At 39.2% G+C, this 21,859-nt stretch overlaps 1 protein-coding gene across 4 annotated transcripts in view; it reads left to right on the top strand.

Annotated features, from left to right (window-relative positions):
- The window catches only part of dmd (dystrophin), a 95,893-nt gene that overhangs the window by 18,524 nt on the left and 55,510 nt on the right, over positions 1 to 21,859 (top strand). For all 4 annotated transcript variants that reach the window (XM_088361822.1, XM_088361812.1, XM_088361802.1 and 1 more), the window contains exons 2-15: positions 5,821 to 5,882; positions 7,048 to 7,140; positions 7,232 to 7,312; positions 7,769 to 7,861; positions 9,997 to 10,098; positions 10,500 to 10,570; positions 10,773 to 10,891; positions 11,716 to 11,915; positions 17,196 to 17,324; positions 18,654 to 18,749; positions 18,824 to 18,922; positions 19,849 to 20,030; positions 20,663 to 20,813; positions 21,364 to 21,483. In XM_088361822.1, the coding sequence (XP_088217948.1) occupies positions 5,821 to 5,882; positions 7,048 to 7,140; positions 7,232 to 7,312; positions 7,769 to 7,861; positions 9,997 to 10,098; positions 10,500 to 10,570; positions 10,773 to 10,891; positions 11,716 to 11,915; positions 17,196 to 17,324; positions 18,654 to 18,749; positions 18,824 to 18,922; positions 19,849 to 20,030; positions 20,663 to 20,813; positions 21,364 to 21,483 (1,598 nt within the window). The remainder of the gene's footprint in view (positions 1 to 5,820; positions 5,883 to 7,047; positions 7,141 to 7,231; positions 7,313 to 7,768; positions 7,862 to 9,996; positions 10,099 to 10,499; positions 10,571 to 10,772; positions 10,892 to 11,715; positions 11,916 to 17,195; positions 17,325 to 18,653; positions 18,750 to 18,823; positions 18,923 to 19,848; positions 20,031 to 20,662; positions 20,814 to 21,363; positions 21,484 to 21,859) is intronic.

The following is a 21,859-nucleotide window of genomic DNA, read 5'->3' as shown; positions in this document are numbered from 1 at the left end:
TACTTGCTTTTGTGTGTGTGGGGGGGGAAATCTCACACTTTTTAGCATGTTCTAATGAAGTAGGGAAGTTCAAGCAAACAGGCTATATTAACAGAGTTGCGCTAGGAAAATAGAATGTCTCTTATTTAAACAAGACGGCAAGTCCTCCTTGTACTGCCGTCTTTTCTACCGTATTTTACATCCAGTTTTCCAATTAAACAAAATAAATATAGAAAGGGTGAAAGGGCACCACGTATAGATAGAGGCCGAGGGGATGGGAGTCTGGGCTTTTTGCTGAGCTCCACCCCTCCACAAATCCTCTCTGATCCCTCAAGCCAATTAGGGCCGAGAGAAGTGAAAATCAGGAAGCAAATTGCTCTTTTGGTGAAAGAAGGGTCAGCATGTGCCTGTTCAAATCAGGTGTCGGGCTACTGTGCACTTTTGGCCAATATTATTGGCAGCCTTGATTTTAGAAAGTTAAGATATATTTTTTAAAATATTTACAAGGTTCCACCATCAATGCGCCATTTGTTAGATTATTACAAATTGGAATTATAAACAAATTTATGGAAAAACACATGTAATGTAATAAATACATGTCTATTTAGCGAAAAATAAAGCAAGATGGATGAAGCAACATGCTGCAGTCTGATTGTTTGTCAAATCAGCCACTTTGCCTCAATTTTAAAACCCCATCCTTATTACTGTTTCAATACAAACCCTCCAAAATTAGTATTGCATGCATGCGTGATGATTTATTTCTACACTTATGTATAAATGTCACAAATTCTCATTTTGCAGCTGCAGTTGTGATTATCTCAGGCTGGTACATGAATAAATTGATTATTTGGGCTATAATCATTGGCTTTATGCAGTACCAATGCTATTTTATAGGCTTTTTTTACTTGTTTTATAGTATTTTAACAACTACTACTACGTACTACGAACTAAATGTACGAAATGCAGAATATAATCATAACAATAATAGCCCATTAAGTATGAGGTGCCATTAAAAATTGCACATTGTCCAGTGGACCCCTGGAGTTGATTTATAAACAATATCAGATAAATAAAACATGTACCCTGGAGCTAAGGGTTGACTTTTGAAAAGATATACTTGTGCTACAGCATCTGTGAGGGTGCTTACATAATATCAGGACCAAAAGAAATCGGTGCGTCCTGGCTAGAGTTTATGTTGGTATAGTTTATAATGATGATGATTATAGTGTATCCATTTCTATCTGCTGCAAATCGATCATGGATGGATGGATATTCCTCCCTGATGATGTAGCATAGTTTTCAAACATTTTAAGCCAAGTACCACCTCAGTAAGGACTTAACTCCCCTGGGAATTCCATAGTGACTAAAATTAAAATAAAGTAGTGTAGCAGGCCCAAGTGTTTTTAAAAATAGACCTTTATTCTTGAACACTGGTTTAACATCATTGTAAGCCACTGTCACATTATGCATCACGTGAACATGATTCGAAATGAATGCACAAATTAACTTTTTTGAATTTTTTTTTTTTTTTTTTTTTTTGCACCAGAGTAAAACATACCTCTGCAAATCTTTTTAAAGGCAATGTAACTTATGCTTCCACATTTTTTAATTATCAGCAGCAGAGCTGTGAAAAAGCTCTCTGGTATTTTCAAAAACCCATTACCATTTTAATCATTCAATAGATAAAATTGTGAGGGTCTGTTGCAAGCAACAGAAAAACTCCAATTAGCTATATTCCCTCTATTTCACCTGAGATTATGATTATGTGCATTCTACATGTTGAAATTTAAATAGATTCTTTTTCCAGCTTCACTTTTTATTTTTTTTAAAGCATTTTGCCTTTAAGATACATACAGTTGGTATCAGTATGATTAATCTTTATTTAAAGAATATACTACAAGCAGTCTTCCAGTTAGCGGGATATGGAGGAAATAAACAGAGCTCTGGTTGGATGACAAACAGCAAGAGAAATTTGATGCGAGAATGTGATCTGATTGAAGATCTTGGACGTCCATTGCAGGAGTTGCTAGACAAACCTTTTAGCTGGACAAAGCTATCTTGGTTGGTTGTTGCGCTACTTTCGGGAATGTCTGCTGTACGCGTTTTTACGCTCCTCTTAATTAATTATTTATTTATTTATTGTTGTGTTATTTATTCATTATTTATTCAGCACGCTTTTGTTATACTTGTTTACTGTTTGTCTGTTGTGAGCCATGTCTTGTCACCGTGGGATAGGGGGGAACGAAATTTCGGTTTCTTTGTGTGTCTTTGGCATGTGGAGAAATTGACAATAAAGCTGACTTTGACTTTGACTTTGGTTGGAATTGAATTCTGACCTCGGTGATATGATGAGATAGCGCAATGCCCTGCTTCTAGTCCTTTATACGTACGTACTTGGTGTAAAATATTTAGTTCATAGCCACTTTTTATTTTTAGATGTACTGACTCAAACAGTGACTGTATAATTAAAGTAAATTTGTCTTTCAAACTGTTACATTAACATCAAATTACATATTGCTGATTTAAACAGGGCACATTCTCTCATCGGCAACATGTTTCCAATTTGATAAAGGCATCAAAACTTGTCAGGAAAAAAAAAAAACCTTTATAGGCTTCCTCACTGATAAAGCACAGGAAGAGGTAGACCTGCTTGTTTCCTAAGGAAGTAATTAAAGGAAAGTCTAATTTTATGAAGACGTAAACTGCTGTGGGAAAGTGTTGCTAGGATATTGGATTGAGGGATTCAGATAGGATATGGCTGGAAATGGACTTTTAAGATGCAAACATGTCCAACTTCAAACTCATTTCCAGCAGTGGCATCTAGGAAATGTGATTTGGACTCAATTTACATAAAGACTGATCATCGAACCGGATGGATGTCTTAATCGTCCTTGCTTTGACTCAAAAAGGGTTGCAAGCCGAAATACTGGGAATAGCAGGACGAATCACCACCTAAAATAGTAGTTGGACAAAGTTAATTTGTTCCAAGACCAAGCTTGCAATTTGTGTTTATGCTTTGCTGCATCTACTGTATATCAAATTGATGTTGCCCATTGAAATGAATGGACACAGAATTAATGTATTCCACCCCCCCCAAAACATACTATTTTATGCTTTTATTAAATAAAAGTAAAACTGCAATTTTTTAAAATCATAATCAAAATGAGTGTAAGAAGATAAATGGTTGAAAATAACGTATTTTTGGGCCTCTTATCGCTTAAAACAAGGAAGATAGGAAATGCAGACAGAACATTTTACTTAATAGATTTTTTTTTATTGTCGAGTTTTTCAGCAGGGTTCATTCAAAAATAGTCTAACATTCACCAACGGTTTTAATGGTTTTTCTTGTCATAAGTACCTGCGACAAGAAAAACTATCGGCAACCATCAAAACTGTTGGTGAATGTCAATTGCCTTTGTGACCTTGAAGAACTCGGACAAAAAAAATCAATATCCGCTACCCTTGCAAACGTTCGCCACTTATTGGCGTACGGGCTTTAGCAGATGCTTGCTTTGTAAAGGCTTCAGGCTTTTCATCACTTTGGTAAAGAATCATCTGTGTCTCATCAGTCCAGAAAATTTCATCCCAGAATATATGAGGCTCTAATCTGTACTTTTTTGTCAGGTGCCAGCCTGGCTTCCAACACCTTTAAAAATGCTGCGTTGAAAATAACCCAGCATAACTTTCTGGGTTCTTTTGCACAAAACAACCCAATTTTTGTTGTTTGTCGTTTTTATTGCAAGTATAATATCAGGTGGAATAGTAATACAAGTTGTCTCATGACATTCATTTTTGCAATTTTGTGCCTGCATGGGTTTTTGGCCGCTAATTTGGCAGTGGTCTTAATCCCTGCAGAAGTGTAATGGTTAAGATGGAACATGTGGAAGTGGGGGAAAGCGGCTTAAATAGCTTTGCATTATGGTTGTCATTTGTTTTGTTTTGTTGTGTGCCTATATGACATTAATTCATTCATTCATTTATTTCTTCATTTATTTATTCATTTATTGGGAGCTTAAGATCAGGGGATGCTTTGAGAGTAATTGTCAATTTGTTTTGTATATGTGAAGCCCTTTGAGACTGCTTGTGATTTAGGGCTATGTAAATAAACTTGACTTGACTTTATTTATTTGTATATTTATTTTATTTGTGTGTGTGTGTGTGTGTGTATATGTATATGTATGTATATATATATACTCATTTACACACTACTGTAACTTCACAATAATCACAAATCTTCACAATTTCACCTTTAACATGAAATGACCATTTCAGGGTGTCTACATGTGCCCTTCAGTTGGCTGGCGACCAGTTCAGGGTTTACCCTGTCTACCACCCAAAGACTGGTGGGACAGCGGTTTGGAAGATGAATGTATTTGTATTGTTGCTTGAAAATGTGTATTCCATCCAAATTCCCCTGTTTCTTCTTCACCTCTCTGTCTCTCTTCCCTCCCATCACTTCCACCTCTAGCACATTTCTCTGTAACAATTCCATCTGATTGGATTTTGGTCTCATGATTTCATCCGTGGCTTACGGCCGTGACCGTTGCCAGGCAACTGATGCCCAATCCGTGACAAACGTGACAGTTGCAGTGGTGCCACGTGGACCGCAAACGGATCTCTTGTTTGCCCTCATGGGACTTCTGCTTACACTTTGCTGAGCTCCATTAGGGTGGTGACAGGCCGTGTGAGACTGACTCCTTTAGACATGAGACTGACTCCTTTAGACATGAGAAACCCAGCCACTGTAGTATTCTGAAATATTTAAATGATGCCATCTGCATATACATATATATAATTATTGTTATATTGTATTGCATTTTATTGCATACATAGGTAGTAGTTTTTGATTCCAGTGAATAGTAAGTAAACTAAAATGCAGACTGTTGTGTTTCTTGCTCCAAAGTTCTTACTAATGTGCTATCTTAATAGTGTGGTATTTGTAGTATTTTCAGTTTCCTGGTACCATTTAAAGAGGACTGTTTATGTGGAAATGAGGCACTAATTCCCACTCAGTGATTTGATTGTGAGCGAGAATGGTTCTTTGTCTGGCGTCCAGTTTTGGGAGAGAAAGGCCTCTCCTTCAAAGTCAGCTGGGATGGGCTCAAGTGTCCTGTCAGCTTGAGCAGGACAAGCGATGAATAGATGGATGGAAGTGACGGACGGACGGATGGATGGATGGATGGGAATAGAAATGTAGCCTTAATTTAGTTGGGGCGGCATCACTAAGTGGGAAAGTGGTTTTCTCCCAACCCAGAGGTTGGCCGTTTGATCCCCAGCCATTGTTACCATGTTGATGTGTCCTTGAGTAAGACACTGAAGGCCCAGTTGCTCCTGATGATGTGGCATCAGTAGATGAACAAGGAAGCAGTTCAAAGCGCTTTGAGTACCAAAGGTAGAATATATTGTGCTATATAGTATGTATTATACCCTCTGTATAGCTTCAGAGTGAGGACAGCACAATAAGTGACAGACCATTTCATTTTTCTTTTTTTTATATTTTGCAAACTGGCATTGTATTGATCTTGCAATGACTGCAATCTATATGAAAATATTCATGAGTGGACCGGCAAAATGTTTGTTAGTAATGTGATGATTGATGAGCTGACAATGCAATTAACCCTGAGCTAGATTGGAGAAGCCTGTCATACTGAGGACATTTGTGTGTGCGTGCGTGCGTGCGTGCGTGCGTGCGTGCGTGTGTGTGTGTGTGCGTGTGTGTGTGTGTGTGTGTGCGTGCTCGCACGCCTGTGTAGTTTGCATTGATAATATCCTTGTATCCATTTCTACCGGCCTTGTTACAATCCCTGCTGATGTACTTTATTGTGGTCCTCTCACTGTCAGATGAAAGAGAAGATGTGCAGAAGAAGACTTTCACAAAATGGGTCAACTCACAGCTCTCTAAGGTACGACAGTTTCCACCTTAATGCTTCATGATTATAATGTGAAATAATATTTAAGTCATTTTACGTTAAGCGGACTTTCAGGATGCAAAACTGTCCAGTTAGGACGCATTGATTATTGTGTACGATTTTCTTTTCCTGGAGCGGAACGAGACTCGGCTCCCAAGACAATCCCTATGAAGGAATGCGGTCATTTTTCTCTCTTTATTTTCGTTTGCATTTTTCCAGTGCACTCGCCACTGTAGCTCCCCAAAACTGCTTGAGCTCTAACGATTAAACAAATAACTAGAATCACTCCATTACAAAATATTGGAAGCAAAATCTTTTTTTCAACACACGGTATCACAGTCGCACGCAGAAGTCAGTTGACAAATAAGTCGGCGCAATCGTGCCAATTCTCTAGAATAACATTGTAAAAGACTGGGAATGTCCAAATTATGGAATCATTTCATTTGACAAGATAAACTGAAATGTATACCGCAGAAGCATGTCCATGAAGGACTACAAGGTATCAATATTATCTAATTTAATGCAGCCTACCATGGCTAGTTTGAATCTATTGTAATGCCCTTGAAATTGGTCAAGGATAGACACGCTTTATTGAACAAACAATAAAAAAAAAAAAATCAATTGCTTACTATCTGAGATGCTCATAGCTACAAATCACACTCAGTCACGCAACATGCAGACTAGCTAACTGGTTTGCTAATCAGCAGCCAGCCAACTCTACTTTCTCATTTGTTGATGCTCATGTCCATATCCAATTTTCTTTTTGACAAAACCAAGTCTCTCTCTCCCTGTTCCACCGATATTGGAAACCACCATGGTAGGATCACCATGGCAACACCTGTGCTTTTCATTTTTCTATTCTTCTGACTTTATTGATCTCCAAAGGATGTCAATGACGCTAACCCTCAATTCAATGCAGACAGACTGGGTTCAATTCTCACACAATGACCCTGAGTCATTGACACTCAGTAACATGACATTCCCTTTATCACATTGTCAGCTGGCAAAGAAAAGCAACGAATGGATTCAAAACTTAAGGTGTTGTTTTTTAGCCATGTGCACAGTGAGCATGAAATAACCACAAACACGAGAGTCGTATTATGAATGTTTCATGTTTCTTTAATTTGGCTTCATGTCACTAATTCCATGCACGTTCCAGACAGGGAAACCACCTGTGGAGGATCTCTTCTCAGACCTGTGCGATGGACGACGCTTGTTGGAGCTCTTGCAGGGTCTAGTTGGAAATGAGCTGGTACAATTTCATATACTCTGAACAAGATGTTGAGAAGACTTCATTCATTGCATGGGTGGCTGAAGTCCTGCGTGTCGGTGTGTATTTGTAGGTGAGGTTGGAAAAGGGCACCTCACGGGTTCACTCGCTCAACAATGTCAACCGAGCTCTCCAGATCTTGCAGAAGAACAATGTAAGTAACCAAATTGCTCTTTGTAGTAGAGATTTTATTGTGTCTGCAGGCTTGTAAAAATAAGAATTGTGTAGTGAAACAGTGTAGTTTACTATGGAATAATGTGACAAACTTTGAGCTTCCAACTAGGGCTGAACAATTAAGCAAATTCAAATCGACATCATTATGTAGTCGAATGCAAATCGTTTCAAATCGTAAAGGCTTCATTTTAGTCAGTTGGTAGCCCTCATTTTTTAAACTATTTAATTAGATCGTGTCTAGATAAGGACAGTGGTTTAAAATTGAATTCCACATGTTTCATGAAAAACAAAACGTTGAATCGATGAAGTGAAAAATTGGGTTAAGTGAAAAACTGTGCAGATGTTTGTTTGTTTGTTTGTTTGTTTGTTTGTTTTGTTTGTTTGTTTGTTTGTTTGTTTTCTACTTTGCGATTTAAGTCATTTCACCTTTCTGTAGGTTGAGTTGGTGAACATTGGTGCAACGGACATCGTTGATGGCAATCACAAACTCATTCTTGGCCTCATCTGGAGCATCATTCTCCATTGGCAGGTGTGTGTGTTTGTCAGGTTTTTTTATTAAATATAATGTAATTATTAAATATAAATATAATATAAATAGCCTGAAGCTAGCTCGTAGCCCATTTGCGATAGGGGATTGATGGAAAACTTTAACCCAACTGTGAGATTTACGTCATTCTGGTTGTTGAGTAACATATTTGTGAGTTTTTGAATATATCATTCTGTTTGCATCATTCATGTCCGACGTTTTTTAAATCCCCGATGGACAATTTGCAGGATGGGTCCTTTGAACCCTTCAAAACTTCCTTTCATGTAACCTCCTTGGACTGTAAAAAACGTGCGGCCGAACTTGTGCCCTTTGGAGGACCTAGCCTTTGAATTTGGGCACAGCCCGTGTGGTCTGAATCAGGTTGAGTAATACAAAAACTGGAAGTATTGATTTTGGGGTTACAGCGCCACCTGTTGCTTTGGCATGTGCTTGACTGCCTACAAATTCAGTTTGTTCAGTGTGAGTGGTTCGGTTAGAGAGCGTATACACTGTAGCCGTCTTTGTCTAAGCAACCTTTTGATTAAAGTGGAAATGAATACAGTGACCTACTCTCAAATTAGCACCAATTCCCCTTCTTTGCCTACCTAGACCGTGGTCAGTGGAGAATGGCCGTCAAACCGTGTGTACATCCAATTGTGTTTGAGTGTGTGGGGGAGACCCTTGACTGCAAACTCTATTAATAGATTTAGTTGGTTGGTGTGCTGAGGGATAGATGGAGGGTGGTCGGGGCACATATGGCTTAGAATTGTGTAATAGCATTTGTCTTTAGGGCTTTGTTGTGGTTGTTTACACTTTTCAGAGTGAGTGTATAGGCACATATTAAATAAGCAGTTGCTGTAAAAGTAACACATGTCCGGCTGGTGAATCTGAACAAGTGACCCAAATATGTCACTTGCGCAACCAACCAACCAACCAACCTACCACACACATATACAGGAGATGCATGCATACTCAAGAGTTACACTGCTGTCCTTTCCTTTCCTTTATGCACAAATAATGAGATACACAAATGTAGACCGCACTAAGTGCATTGTAATGCGTGTTTGAACGAAATACATGTTTTATTCTGTCAATGCCATTCTACTGTATATAAACAAACATAATGTAGAGGTGCCAGACTCATCTTAGTTTACAACACCATAGGCAGACAATTAGCGCTTAAGTTACAGTGTTGTTACCCTTTAATTAATGGATGTCGAAACACAAACAGTAGAGCAACATGTTGGAAGATGTAAAGATAGCTTCATGTCTCCACCAAAGTATTTTTGATGGTGATTTCATAAATGTTTTCATTTGGTTTTAGATTTTTACCATCTGTTGTAATTTATATTTATGTCGCCTCAGAGAAAAAATTATACCTGTTGCTGAACACAAGCCTTAATTCACAAATGTTGCTAAATGTATTACTAAATTAAATACTATAGTATTATTATTATTATCATTATTATTATTATTATGAAAACCTGAAAAAATGAGGGCAGGTTCAGAATCAGCGCACACACAAAATTAAAATAGTAAAGCTTGTTGGACCAGTGTAATATAACAACAGACATCTTTTCTTGATCTTCTGCAAAGAACAACTAAAAGTCATAATTCACAAGCCAAGAAAGGAGCTGATCCTTTAGTACAGCACTTTATAGTGTATTTTGTCTTATGTTGCCCACTCGTAGCTGAGGGGCGTAGAGAAAACTAGACATTTTTCATTACGAGGGCGATCCATAACTGTAAGTAAAGTGGTTTTACGAGGTACAGCAATTAGCAGCCTCAGCAGTGGAGGGAACAGATACTCCAAATCCCCTGGCCCTCTCTGGATGGAAGCAAATTCTGCTGCAGGTGTGTAGTTGAAGACTCGGTGGGAAACTCTGCCAGACGTTCCCGTTGCAGCCTCACTTTGCTCACTTTAGGCCTGCCAGGTCTGTCTGGCATCCTCCCTTGCCATCTAATCCAGCTCCACAGTCAGGATTAGTTGAAAGGATCATTCCAGGGGTGGGCAATTAATTTTTTCAAGCGGCCATGTGAGAAACAAGGATAGTTGTTGAGGGCCGCGCCAACAGTCACTCCTTAATTGAGGTCAGTGTCTTTATGGGTACCCTTTAATTTTATTTGTGCATTTTCAGGTAAAGGATGTGATGAAGGAGGTGATGGCTGGCCTACAGCAGACCAACAGTGAGAAGATTCTCCTGAGCTGGGTTCGTCAGAACACAAGCCAGTACCCTCAGGTCAGTGTCATTCATAGCAACCGCTTGGTTCTGTGAAAAAAGTAGAGAAATGTTTCACCCGGTTCTCTTCCGGTTTTTACGGTACATATATCATTCACTACACATTACGGACAAGTGATCAGAAAACAAGTTCGTCTGATTTCATTTAGTTGGCCTTAGAAAGATAGTTAGTGAAAATGTCAGAATTAAAGTTTACATTTAATAAAACTGAAAGTTGCCAAAAATAATGAAGTGCAGAAAATTCTGCTTAATTACAGCAATCAAGCATTTGTACACTATCAAAAAATGTGTACAACATTTGTTGTTGTGTGTCCGGAGTGCCTGCCCACTCATTGTTTTGTGCAACATAACAAATTTGTTTGACAAATGAGGTCATTTTTGTCCATTGTCTGTGTCCTCAGGTCAATGTGGTCAACTTCTCCAGCAGCTGGAATGATGGGCTGGCGTTCAATGCCCTCCTGCACAGCCACAGGTCGAGTAGCATTTCTGAGTGGGTCTGCTTAAGGCCCTTTGCCGTTGTTTTTTCATACATCATTCATTTAAGGGCCATTCTTTTCCATGTTGGTCATCGTATTTCATTTTGCTATACGTGTGCTATCAAATTCCTAATTAAACCTTGGGCAGATTATCAAATAAAATCACTATTCGTTGTCCCCCCCCCCTTCCAACTCAAGACCAGAACTGTTTGATTGGAGCTCTGTGGAGGCCAAGGAGTCGGCGATTGACCGACTGGAACATGCTTTTAGTAAGGCAGAGCAACATCTGGGCATCGACAGACTGTTGGATCCAGAAGGTAACTAACAACGGCATGCACATATGTACACACTCCAATGATGCTACGTTCAATTGGTGCTGCTGTAATCAGTTTAAGTTTCTGGCCATGTCTTACAATTATGAAAAATAAAGGTAACCCAATCTCCTCAAAATTCATAGCTACCCAGAGAGCAGGTTAGCAAAATAACACAGCATTTTTTAGTCTTTTCAATTCCCAGTGAAAATAACAATTGTCCCTTAATTTTGATTTAAAAAGGAATCAAAGTTGTCTCCATAACAAATTCCCTCTCTGCAGCACAAGTGGCTTCCAACCACTGCTCTGATCATTTTTGTACATCACCAGGACAATTTGCTAGTAACTAAGGGCACAACCATCTGTGATTTCAACATTCGAGCCAGCAACCTAAGTGAAAAATGAAAAGGACAGAAAGAGTAAAAGCCAAAGTAATAAAAATGAGGGGCATGTTTCAAAATGTATCATTACCCCAGAGAGTCCACTTTGGATCGATGCTTTGCATTAAAAACTGTTTAAAAACAAAACACTAGAAAAACATCAGACTTCTACAGGGCTGACTTTAAAGCCATAAAGATACTCTAGTAAGCAACTGAAAAGCTTTCATGTTACAAATACAATTTTAAAATGAAAATGTAATTACACAAGGATGCCTCAAATGCGTTTGTTAATGAAACACATAATAGTGCAAATTTTAATACAAAGACACCAAGTACAATTGTGAAAAATCAGTCAGTCTTTATTTGTTATGAAAACGTTGACAGGAATTGTGCAACCACAAAGCAGAGCATTTCAAAATGTAACTTGTCCTTTCACTTGTCATTGTTCAGATGTGGCAGTGCCTCATCCCGACAAGAAGAGCGTCATCATGTACGTGACGTCGCTCTTCCAGGTGCTTCCGCAGAGCGTTACCATGGAGGCTATCCAGGAAGTGGAGACGCTGCCGCGGCCCGCTAGTTCTGCCAGCACTTCCCATGTAGTGACTGGGGATCACTACCAGATCCAGACCCAACAGCGCTTCTCCCAACAGGTCTCGCTCACGCACACACACGCACGCACATGGTCCCCCTCTTTCCATTTGAGGATGTCCCACTTTACTAATCCATCACCTTTACTCTCAGCTTGTTTAGAAAGTCGGTGGTCATCTAGGAAAGGCCAGTATGATTAATTGGGCCCAATTAGGACATTAGGTGTGCTCACATTTATTGAATGATTAATTGATTGATTGACTCTATTTGAGCATCATGTTTAAATCAGAATCGACAAATAACAAGGATGAATAAAGTTTAGTCAAAGTTTAGTCAAAGTCTAAGATAACGTTCCAATTGCAACTGAAAGGGACGAGGTTGAAGTTCAAATAATTTTATCTCCTCATATTGATTTTACATCTTGTTCATACAGTTCTTGAATGAAACTAATAAGATTAATTTCGTCATTTCCATAGATTTACACCACATCTTGTAGCATACATGCTCTGCTTTAAAGTGGTTTGGAAATATGTTTTTTTGTCAATTATTTATTTTGACTTGCTCATTCCTTCTTTTGTGCTGCGCATTTGATTTCAATTCTACAAGGTCCTTGAACTTTTAGATGGGAGAAAATCACAATATCCTGCAAAACTGATCATTTCCATTTTTATTTTATTTTTTCGAAATATAATGCTTCAATGTTACTCGTATGAGATCCCCTAGGTCTTTGCACAATTTGTTAAGGTGGGTAAAATAAGAGAACAATATATTATTTATAAGGCTTTTTGATGATATTTGGACTTAGGCCACAATCTTTCGATCTTTGTAATATGTTGCCAATGGTTTAGCCATTAATGGCTGTGTTGCGTTGCACTGAAGTGACAGTCGGTTTCCTTGTGTTATACAAGGTGTACATCGACAATTTGACATTGTAGCGAAATGTAATTTCTTTTTAAGTCCTCCCTTGAAAAGACATGACTAAGTCTTCACAGAAAAGTAAGTTGTGTAATGGTTACCGCACTGTAATTCTGTCTGCGGCAAGGTCAAACACAGACGTTGCCTGTCCTCTGTAAACTATGGAGAACAATGGCATCATTGTGTGCTCCTCGTGGCATGCGGCTGATTATTTTCCGAATGGAAGAAAATTGATTTTTCTTCTCTGTTGTTGAAAAATCAATAGGTATTCTTCCTATTCCATTTCTATTGCTGCATGTTATTTTGGAGGGGGAGGGGGGGGGGGGAATGAACCACTCATGATCAACAGTCTTTGTCTTGCTTTGGAGAACTTAATGTGCTCGAATAAGTGTAAATGGTATGAAACCAAAAGCAGTGCTGCTGTGGAAATAGGGCTAAACTAACTTCAATGTATGCTGTTCATACGTAACAAAGAATCCAAATGAGCTTTGCACTTCTGAAACAAAAGCTTTCTAATGATAGTTTTGGTGTTTTGGATCAGCTTTTTCATCAGATATTAACTCGATCTGCATCCCACCATTGTGTCGGCCCTGCTATTTTCTGCCAAGTAGATTAAGCGATTGTTTGTGTATCTGTTAGCAGGATTAGTCAAACTCATTTAGGCCAAGCGGGAGGCACATTACATTTTCAAGGGGATCTGTTCATTCAAATTCAATTCACTCACAGCTCATCAGGGCCCTTCAAATTTTGGGAAATTTTCAGACGAGGTACCGTTAATGCATATTGTCTCCTCCAACCCAGATAAAAATCCAAGTGTCAGCAGAGTGACGGGTGTGCAGTTTGCAAAGACATCGAGCCTGATTTAGCCATGAAGCTGATGAGAAAATTGATTGGGGGATTAAAGGCGTGAAGGAGCCTTCTTGTTGAGCCTTAATTAGGGCCTCAACTTAAAATAAAAATCTATCACTGCAGCTGGAATGGAGATGACAAGCCAGGTCCAACCTGAGTGGCCTTTGAACTCATAAATCTTGAGGAAAGTATTTCCCAGAACAGTTGTTATGATACAATACGGGGAACAATTCCATATTAGGTTTCATTTTTTTCAATGCGTAACGATCAGATGTCCCGTGAGCAATGAAAATTAACTGCAAATTGAGACAGAATCTCAGAATGGAGACGCTGCGGTGAGGTTAGGGCGGAGATCATATTTCCACTGGCAAATTGGATTCACCGTCTGTGACCTTTACTGCTCAGTAATGCTGAGGTCAGTGTCCGGCTATCCCGCTCAATCTGGCAGAATTTAGAGCACTTCCTGGAAGTAATGGCTGGTAATATTATTACTGCTCAGTTTAATGGCTGCATCAGGCCTCCATGGACGCGCTCATAGAGGGAAAAAGGTGTCAACTTCGCCCGTGCGAGCCTGTGTGGTGAATTAAGATGTCGAGTGCAGACATGAAGCGTTGGCGCAGACAATTACTCAATAAAAGCGATGGCAAGGGAGGAGGAACAAAAAAAAAAAAAAACAAGGGTTACTCTTATCTGTCTCCCCCCTCATATGTCATCATCATGGTGAAGCTGTCACCACCTCCTTGCATCAGCATGTAGGATGTGTGCAGAACCCAGACTTCAGATGTTGAAACTATTCAGTCAGCTTTTCTTTGCTCAATACACTGGCGGCTTTATATACGTGTGACCCGACACTGTATGGTAGACGTGAATTCAAATCAAGCAGCTGCACAACAAACAGCAGTTGCTCAATTAGTAAATGTTAAAAAAAAAGGTTCACTAAAACAAAGAGATTTACTTCAGGTGCAAAGAAAAAATTAATTTTGTCCGCGAGCTTAAGGCTAATGCATTATGGGAAACGCCATAGACTGGCTTACAAATGGCATTAGTGTTATGGGGTTATAATCCTTCAAGCAACGGCAATAATTTCTTTACATTTTTTTTAATCATGTCATTACTGTATGTTTTCATGTAGTGCAATATTGTAGAGGGATGTTTTTTCCTCATTAAAAACAAAAATATTTTCTTATTATTTTTTACAAGATGGAACAGATTAATGGTATTTCCATTGATTTCAATGGGGAAAGAGATTTTGAGATACAAGTGTTTTGCATTATGAGCTTGGTCTTGGTAGGAATCCAACTCGTATATCTCAAGGTACCGTGATATCCTCTGCAGGTTAAAGCAGATGGTTTTTGTCAATTAAACAAGGGCCAACTGCTGAGTCAGCGTTTTGCTCTTGGTTGTTATGGCAATAGAATCACCTGAGCCACCTTGAAAGATCCAGTGAAACAACGTGTGGCAGGTGTAGAGGAAAGACAGCACGTAGGCCACAGTGTAGACAAGATTAGGGAGGTGAGTCATGACTCCAGAGGTGCAAACAGAGACGGCAAGACAATAAACACTCTCAAAGCTCACCTGAAAACTTGGCTTGTTAAATACTTTTTAGAAGCCGGTGAAGTGAAACAATTTGGACTCGCAACACTCATGATTAGTTATCTTGGTTAGCTTCTTACGAGTCATCTCTGACTATCTGAAACACCTGAAACGCTTGATAGAAGTACTTAATATGAGTCCACTTACTTCAAAATAACGTCTGGAGTATATTCTTCTTCTCAGGTTTTTTTTTCTTCCCTTGTCATAGCTCTGAAGAAAAAAAAATAGCCAAAGGCAAAACACACATGCAGAGTTAATCCTTCAGCACTGGCTGGAATAAGTTCAACTAAGCATAGCAAATTGCCTCCTCACATCAGCCTGGTCATTAACCAGCAGCGTATCATTATCTCAGCAATCTCTTGGCAAGACATTGAGTAAATGTTAATATTTTCATTCACTATCTCCAATTAGTGATGAAATAGATTTTGGTTGTGGGTTTGCCTCCAACTTTCCAAATGACAGCCCCATGAAAGCTAACAAAAACAAGTTTGATGATATAACATGATTAGGATGTGCTGCAGTTCTGTTGTGGACTGATCTGATCTTGCCAGTGATGGAAATGACAACATTTATTTCCAGTTAGCCTCCTGCTCCATTCAAAGTAGACAGACACAGAAACGCTTGGGCTCTTTAGCTGCCAAGAAAATGAGGAAATGTGACATTCCACAAAATGTTGATTGGCTTAAATTATCTGTTTGTCACTTTGTCACATATCGACTCTTCATAATTAGCAAAACTAGCTTAAATTGTTTACCCAACAACCCTGTCATCCTTGCCGACTGGAAACAAAATTTGCAGAAGGGGCTTTGTTGTTAGCAGACATTTCAGCAAGGAACAAAATCGGCTGCCATATTTACTTCCGCGAATAATGCGAGTGACGTCTCTTTCTTCTACTCATGCGGTTCACTTTGGGGACACGTATGTTCACACGCCAGACGGACTGAGAGTGCATTTAAATATAGAATTTGAACGCTCACGCCCAAAAATTTCATCAAAACAATCCAAATTGAACATTAGAACCTGCGCTGTAAATGTGCGTGAACTGATGAAGCCTGCTCTGATGGAAGGCAAAACATCTTCTTAGACAACCTGAAGAGTCCATTTGTGATCATTGAAATCACCAGAAGTGGGCTTTCCTTCAATAATGACGGAACGTGCAACAATCCGTCACTGACGGATTCCCGTTTTGCTGCTGAACGTAACAAGAAACTTTGACAAATTACTGGACTAAGCACTGGCTGAGGTGTTTTTCACAGTAATCATCTTCTCAGTCTGTTACTGATGGATTCCTGTTTCACTGATGATTTACATGTCTCGCGTAAATAAACACCAGGATTACCAGGAGCGACTGCATTCATCATGCGGGGTTTCTTTCTTTATCACGGTGATTACATTTCCTAAACTACCAGCAATAAATTGACTCCATAAAGTAGAAGTTGAATTTTTTTTGTTTATTGTTTTTTTTTTTGTTATTTTCCTTTTATTATATAGACATTTTTTCATTTATTATGCTGTTTTTTGTTTGTGATGATTTCTATGTTTTTGTTTATTATGTTTTTTCAGTTCATTGTTTTTCCATCGGTTATGTTTTAACAGTGTAAAACCGCTCATTATTTTCTGACAGGCATTCACACGCGTCTCTGTTTGAACATTCTTAAAAAAGTGCTCTTTTAGAGAATGAACAAAGATGAAAACAAAAATCTAACCGTCCATCCATTTTCATCAGATTTAATCAGGCGGGGTATGAAGGCATTTTTCTAGAAGTGTTTTCCCTTAGTTTGACATTCAAGATCCAAACAGAGTTGATGTCCTGTTTATTCATATTAATTTTTTATTTTTTTCCTATTCTTTTCTGTCTTTTGTGTGCTTTCTTGTAACCCTCTCCTCTCCCCCATTCCAATGCGCCTTTTGTGTCGTGCGCGCTTCTGCCTCTCTGGCTTTCCCGTCCTGTGTCCGTCCAACTGTGTCCTCTGTCTGGCTCTCAGATCACAGTCAGTGTGGCTCAGGGCCGAGTGAGAAGTCCCTCCCCTCAGGCTCGCTATAAAAGCTATGCCTACACCCAGGCGGCCTATGTCAAGTCTCCTGAGCAAAAGAGGAGGCGCTTTACTGATCAGGTCCGTGTCTCACCATGCTAACACCTCATACTGACCGTCCATCTGTCTGTGTTTTTATTTTGCTGTGTTTACTGTAAATGTCAAAACATATCTCTTGTGATTATGTTTGCTGAGACATACTAATGCTGATAAGCAACTCGATGCAGTTAATGGGGTCTATTAAGTCACTAAGTCTCCGTTTATGTTTGGGCGTTTTTTCTTAAAGGTTAAAGCTCCAAGGGGACATCATGCTGTGACAGTGTAATGATTTCATGGCAATGCCGTTAGAGCACTTACAATAGGCACATATGGTATCTGTGGATACTTGGGTTTCTTGGTTTGTGTGAACTTGGCACCAAAATAAAACAAAAATATTAGGAAATACGTTTTTTGAGTTAGGCAATTCAGCAAGCTTCAGATGTCAAGCAAAATCCAACTCTTGGATTTTGATTTATTTAAGCAATGGGATATTTATGGGGGTACACTGAACAATTGCAACAGGATTACATTTAGTCTTGTTTACTGAAGACGAACTAACTACTAAGTATGCATCAAGATTTAATGACTTTATAAAACATGGTTAAGTTCATCAGTCATTTTGGCAAGGTGTTGTTTTGCACGGCAAAAGTAATACAACTGCTACTACTGACAAAAAATAATTCATGATTTTAATCTGCTCCAAACCATCACATTGCAGTTTGAGTATATTCACAAGAATGATACATGTCACATGACATTTTGTGTCATTAGAATAAAACAATAAAATAAAAAAAGTAATGTGTTGATGACTTGTATCATAATTATTTGTTCTCCTCTTGAATTAATTAATTAATAAAAGTCTTTAATGACTATGGTTGTTTGTTGATTATATACCGAATAACACTCAGACAAAATTTGTATCTCGGTTGCCAACTTCGCAATTCATTGCAATATTTAGCGACTATCAAGAAAACAACAGGCGAATTAATCCCTGCTACAAAACAGACAACGTGAGCGGAATAATGTTCAATAAGTGATGTCTCTACATTGTAACACTTTTGATGCAGGATTAAAAGAGCATCAATAGCAGCACCATTACAAAATGGATTTTAACTCTAAGAACAAAGAGTGTCTCATGCATGATGGGTAAACTATTACTGCTGCAATCCTGCTCTACTGATGACCTTTTGTATTTCTGCTCAGCTTTTGTATCTTTTAGCATTCACTTTTTGTTAAAAAACAACTTGTAATTCCACGTGTCTCTTCTCTTTCTTGTTGTGTCCTGCTTTGTCTGTCCCACTGTGTATCTGCCTCCAATCATATCCCCATCATCCCCGCCATTTTCTGCCACCTGCTTGCTTCGCTCTCCAGTTTCTGACTCCCAGCCAAGAGGAGCTGCAGCGAGGCCTCAGTCCTTTGCCTCCCGGCTCCACCACTCTGGAATCATACCAGGCGGCCCTGGAGGAGGTACGCGAAATGAAGACGACTGGCTTTGTTTTTTGGTCTTTCGTTTCACGGGCTTTTCAACTGCAAATTTCAAGGTTCTGACGTGGCTGCTGTCGGCCGAAGATGGACTCCATTCCCAGCCCCCCATCTCAAACAATGTGGAGGAGGTCAAGGAGCAGTTCCACACACATGAGGTGAGGCTATTGATGGATGTCTGTAGCTAGAAAGTGAGAAAAAAAACATGCAAAGAAAAACACGAGACGTCTTGTTGATTTTATTTTGACATTTCGGTTGCATCTTCTAGTTTCCATCACCCGTCGTTCTCAGTGAACTCCAATACATCGATCCCTGCTGCCTACCCGCTTACTTGTTAGCGCTCGATAAACCATATTGCAGGGGTCACCAAAGTAGCAGATGTAAGGCATATGTTCTTTATTGTTATTTATAAAACAAAACGTTTATTTATTTATTTACGTACTTACTTATTTATTTATTTGTTTGTTTGGATGGCCCAGGCGCACACACTGGACAATGAAGTTATTGTGTGATTTTATAAAATAAAGTACTGCAGAGTGATGTTCTCATTAAAAAATCTTTTTTTAGTTACATTTATGGGGGACTGAAATAGATTCTTGGCATTCCCGTTCATTGTTTAATGTTTGGTGTTTTGGGGGCTGGGATCGATTGTCATTTCCATTCGTTTCGTTGAGGAAAGTTAATTTTAGGTTCGTGTGATTTGATTTAGTAGGTCAAGACATGATTGTCTTTGTCAACCTAATATTTTATGGTAGATAATACAGTTTTCATCCTTGAGAAGGCACTAAACAGCCTCAGCTGTCAAAGACTGCGGTTAAAATAGATTTTGTTAGTAAACCCTTTAAAACTTCAAGCCCTACAGATTCAATGACCCCCTGTTGACTGTTCACTCACATGCTGTACAACAAAAGTGCTTCAAAATGAGACAGGTAGGGGCGGCTTAATGTATTATGAGAGCACTTAAAACAAATGGAGTCAGGTCATTTCGTGCGGCGTTGTAGGAACGGCGCTATCAGTTCATTAGCGCTAACGAGCAGAACTTTTCTGCAATGCTGAAGTGTTTTCTCGCCTATCCTTGTCACAGGGCTACATGGTGGAGCTCACTGCACATCAGGGCAACGTCGGGCGCGTCCTCCGGGCCGGCGCCGCCTTGCTGGCTGAGGGCAACCTGAGTGAGGAGGAGGACGCTGAAGTGAGGGAACAGATGAACCTGCTGAACTCTCGATGGGAGCACCTGCGGGTGGCCAGCATGGAAAGACAAAGCAGGTGCTGACATGCTCAAACCTTCCTCTCCGCTAATACACATAGCAACAATAACCAGTGGCACTAGCGGCTGTTTTTTAGGTTGCCTAAAAATATACATCCGTTTTTATACAATGTCGCGATAACTGTCAGGGTGTTTTCGCAGGGCTATTTGTTTGTTCTGCATCGTAAGCCATAAGAGGAAGCACACATATATAAATACAGTAAACCCTCCTCCATAGTAAGAATCCCTTGGCAGGTTTTTGTTGCATTTACGTCACTTACTTCTTTTTTAAGTTCTAAATATATTTTGAAATAATGCAAGCACATCAATAATCATTCCCAAACATTACAAAATGAATCTACAGCTATCGCTTTTTCATTCAAATGTGCAGTGTTGAAGATAATAGTGGACAATCATTGGGAAGCTGACAGTGGAGTTGTACTTAAAATAAACATGAGGCACAACAAAATTGAGTTATAGTTGGACCAAAAAAAAAAGGGACTGTGAACCTGAAACCTGTAGTTTCAAAAAAAGCATCCTTACATTTTTACTCCTCCTCAAGTAAAGGATTTGTTGTCCTTTTACTCTTTGTTCTACACTTGGACCGAGAGTGTATCTTTGCCACCTCTGATCGATGGTGTTGACTCACCAGACTCCACCAGGTCCTCATGGACCTGCAGCACAAGCAGCTGCAGCAGCTCACAGACTGGCTGGACGCAACAGAGGCGCGGGTGAAGAAGATGGAGGCTCAGCCGCTCGGCCCTGACTTGGAGGATATCAAGCACCAAGTGGAGGAGCACAAGGTGGAAACCTTGATTTTATTTGTACATTTTGTTGATCTATAGAGTCATCGCTTAAGGAGTGCAGTCCACATGTTTACATATCATTGTTTGCGTTATTGTTGTCATGTGACTGATTTATTTGCGTTATTATTGTAATCTGATTTATGATTTACTGACTTACGCATGCACCACACTTGTTTGATACAATTTTGTGAAGTTGTCATAGTGAACGCATAAGACTGCAAGTCAAAGGATTTAGTGAGTTAAAGATTGTATTTGAAATAGAAACAAAACCTTTTATATTAAACCATGGTTCATTTGCCTTTGGTTTAATGTAACTCTAACTCACATGCATTCATGTATAGTAAATTTGATATTATTTATTTTAATACAGGTTGATCTTTGCTTGTGTTTGTTAAAAAGCACATGGGAAGGGGACCTTAAAAAAATAATCACATATTAGATTGCAACTCCAATATTAAGGAAAATTTTGTTGATTGGCAAATACGTCCTTATACTGTAATGTATGTGAAACAAAAACTAAAAATTGGACTTGGCATATTTGCTCCAGCTTTTGCAGGAAGACCTGGAGCAGGAGCAGGTACGGGTCAACTCGCTGACCCACATGGTGGTGGTGGTGGATGAGACCAGCGGGGACAGTGCCACTGCTGCCTTGGAGAGTAAACTTCAGGCAAGTTGGAAAAGCACTTCTTTATTACAGACTTGAAAAAATGGATTCGCAAATTTAATTCAGGATCTCCTACTGACACAATAGTGATGCCAGTGTGGTAAATAATTCACTCACATAAAACAGTTGAGAACCAGAACACGTGCCAAACCGAGATTCTGCATATAATCACGTACATATATTAAGAGCTGTTTATTTGTTTCAAGTGGGGCTTTTGTTGTCTTACCGCCTGCAGAGCAGTTTATTGCAGAATGGAGCATAAGCAAGCTAAATAGACTAGAAGGCAAGGAATGGAAAAATGCTAATACAAGTTGACTTCTTCAGGTTTCGCCCTGCTGTGGCTTGGCATTTGGGGGGAAGATGATTTGACTCTTAAATC

This window comes from Syngnathus floridae, chromosome 2, assembly GCF_059516105.1.
Source record: "Syngnathus floridae isolate MCC-2025c chromosome 2, RoL_Sflo_1.0, whole genome shotgun sequence".
Classification (NCBI taxonomy): Eukaryota; Metazoa; Chordata; class Actinopteri; order Syngnathiformes; family Syngnathidae; genus Syngnathus; species Syngnathus floridae.
Note: the sequence above shows the minus strand (reverse complement) of the source record. Positions and strands in the feature narration are given on the sequence as shown.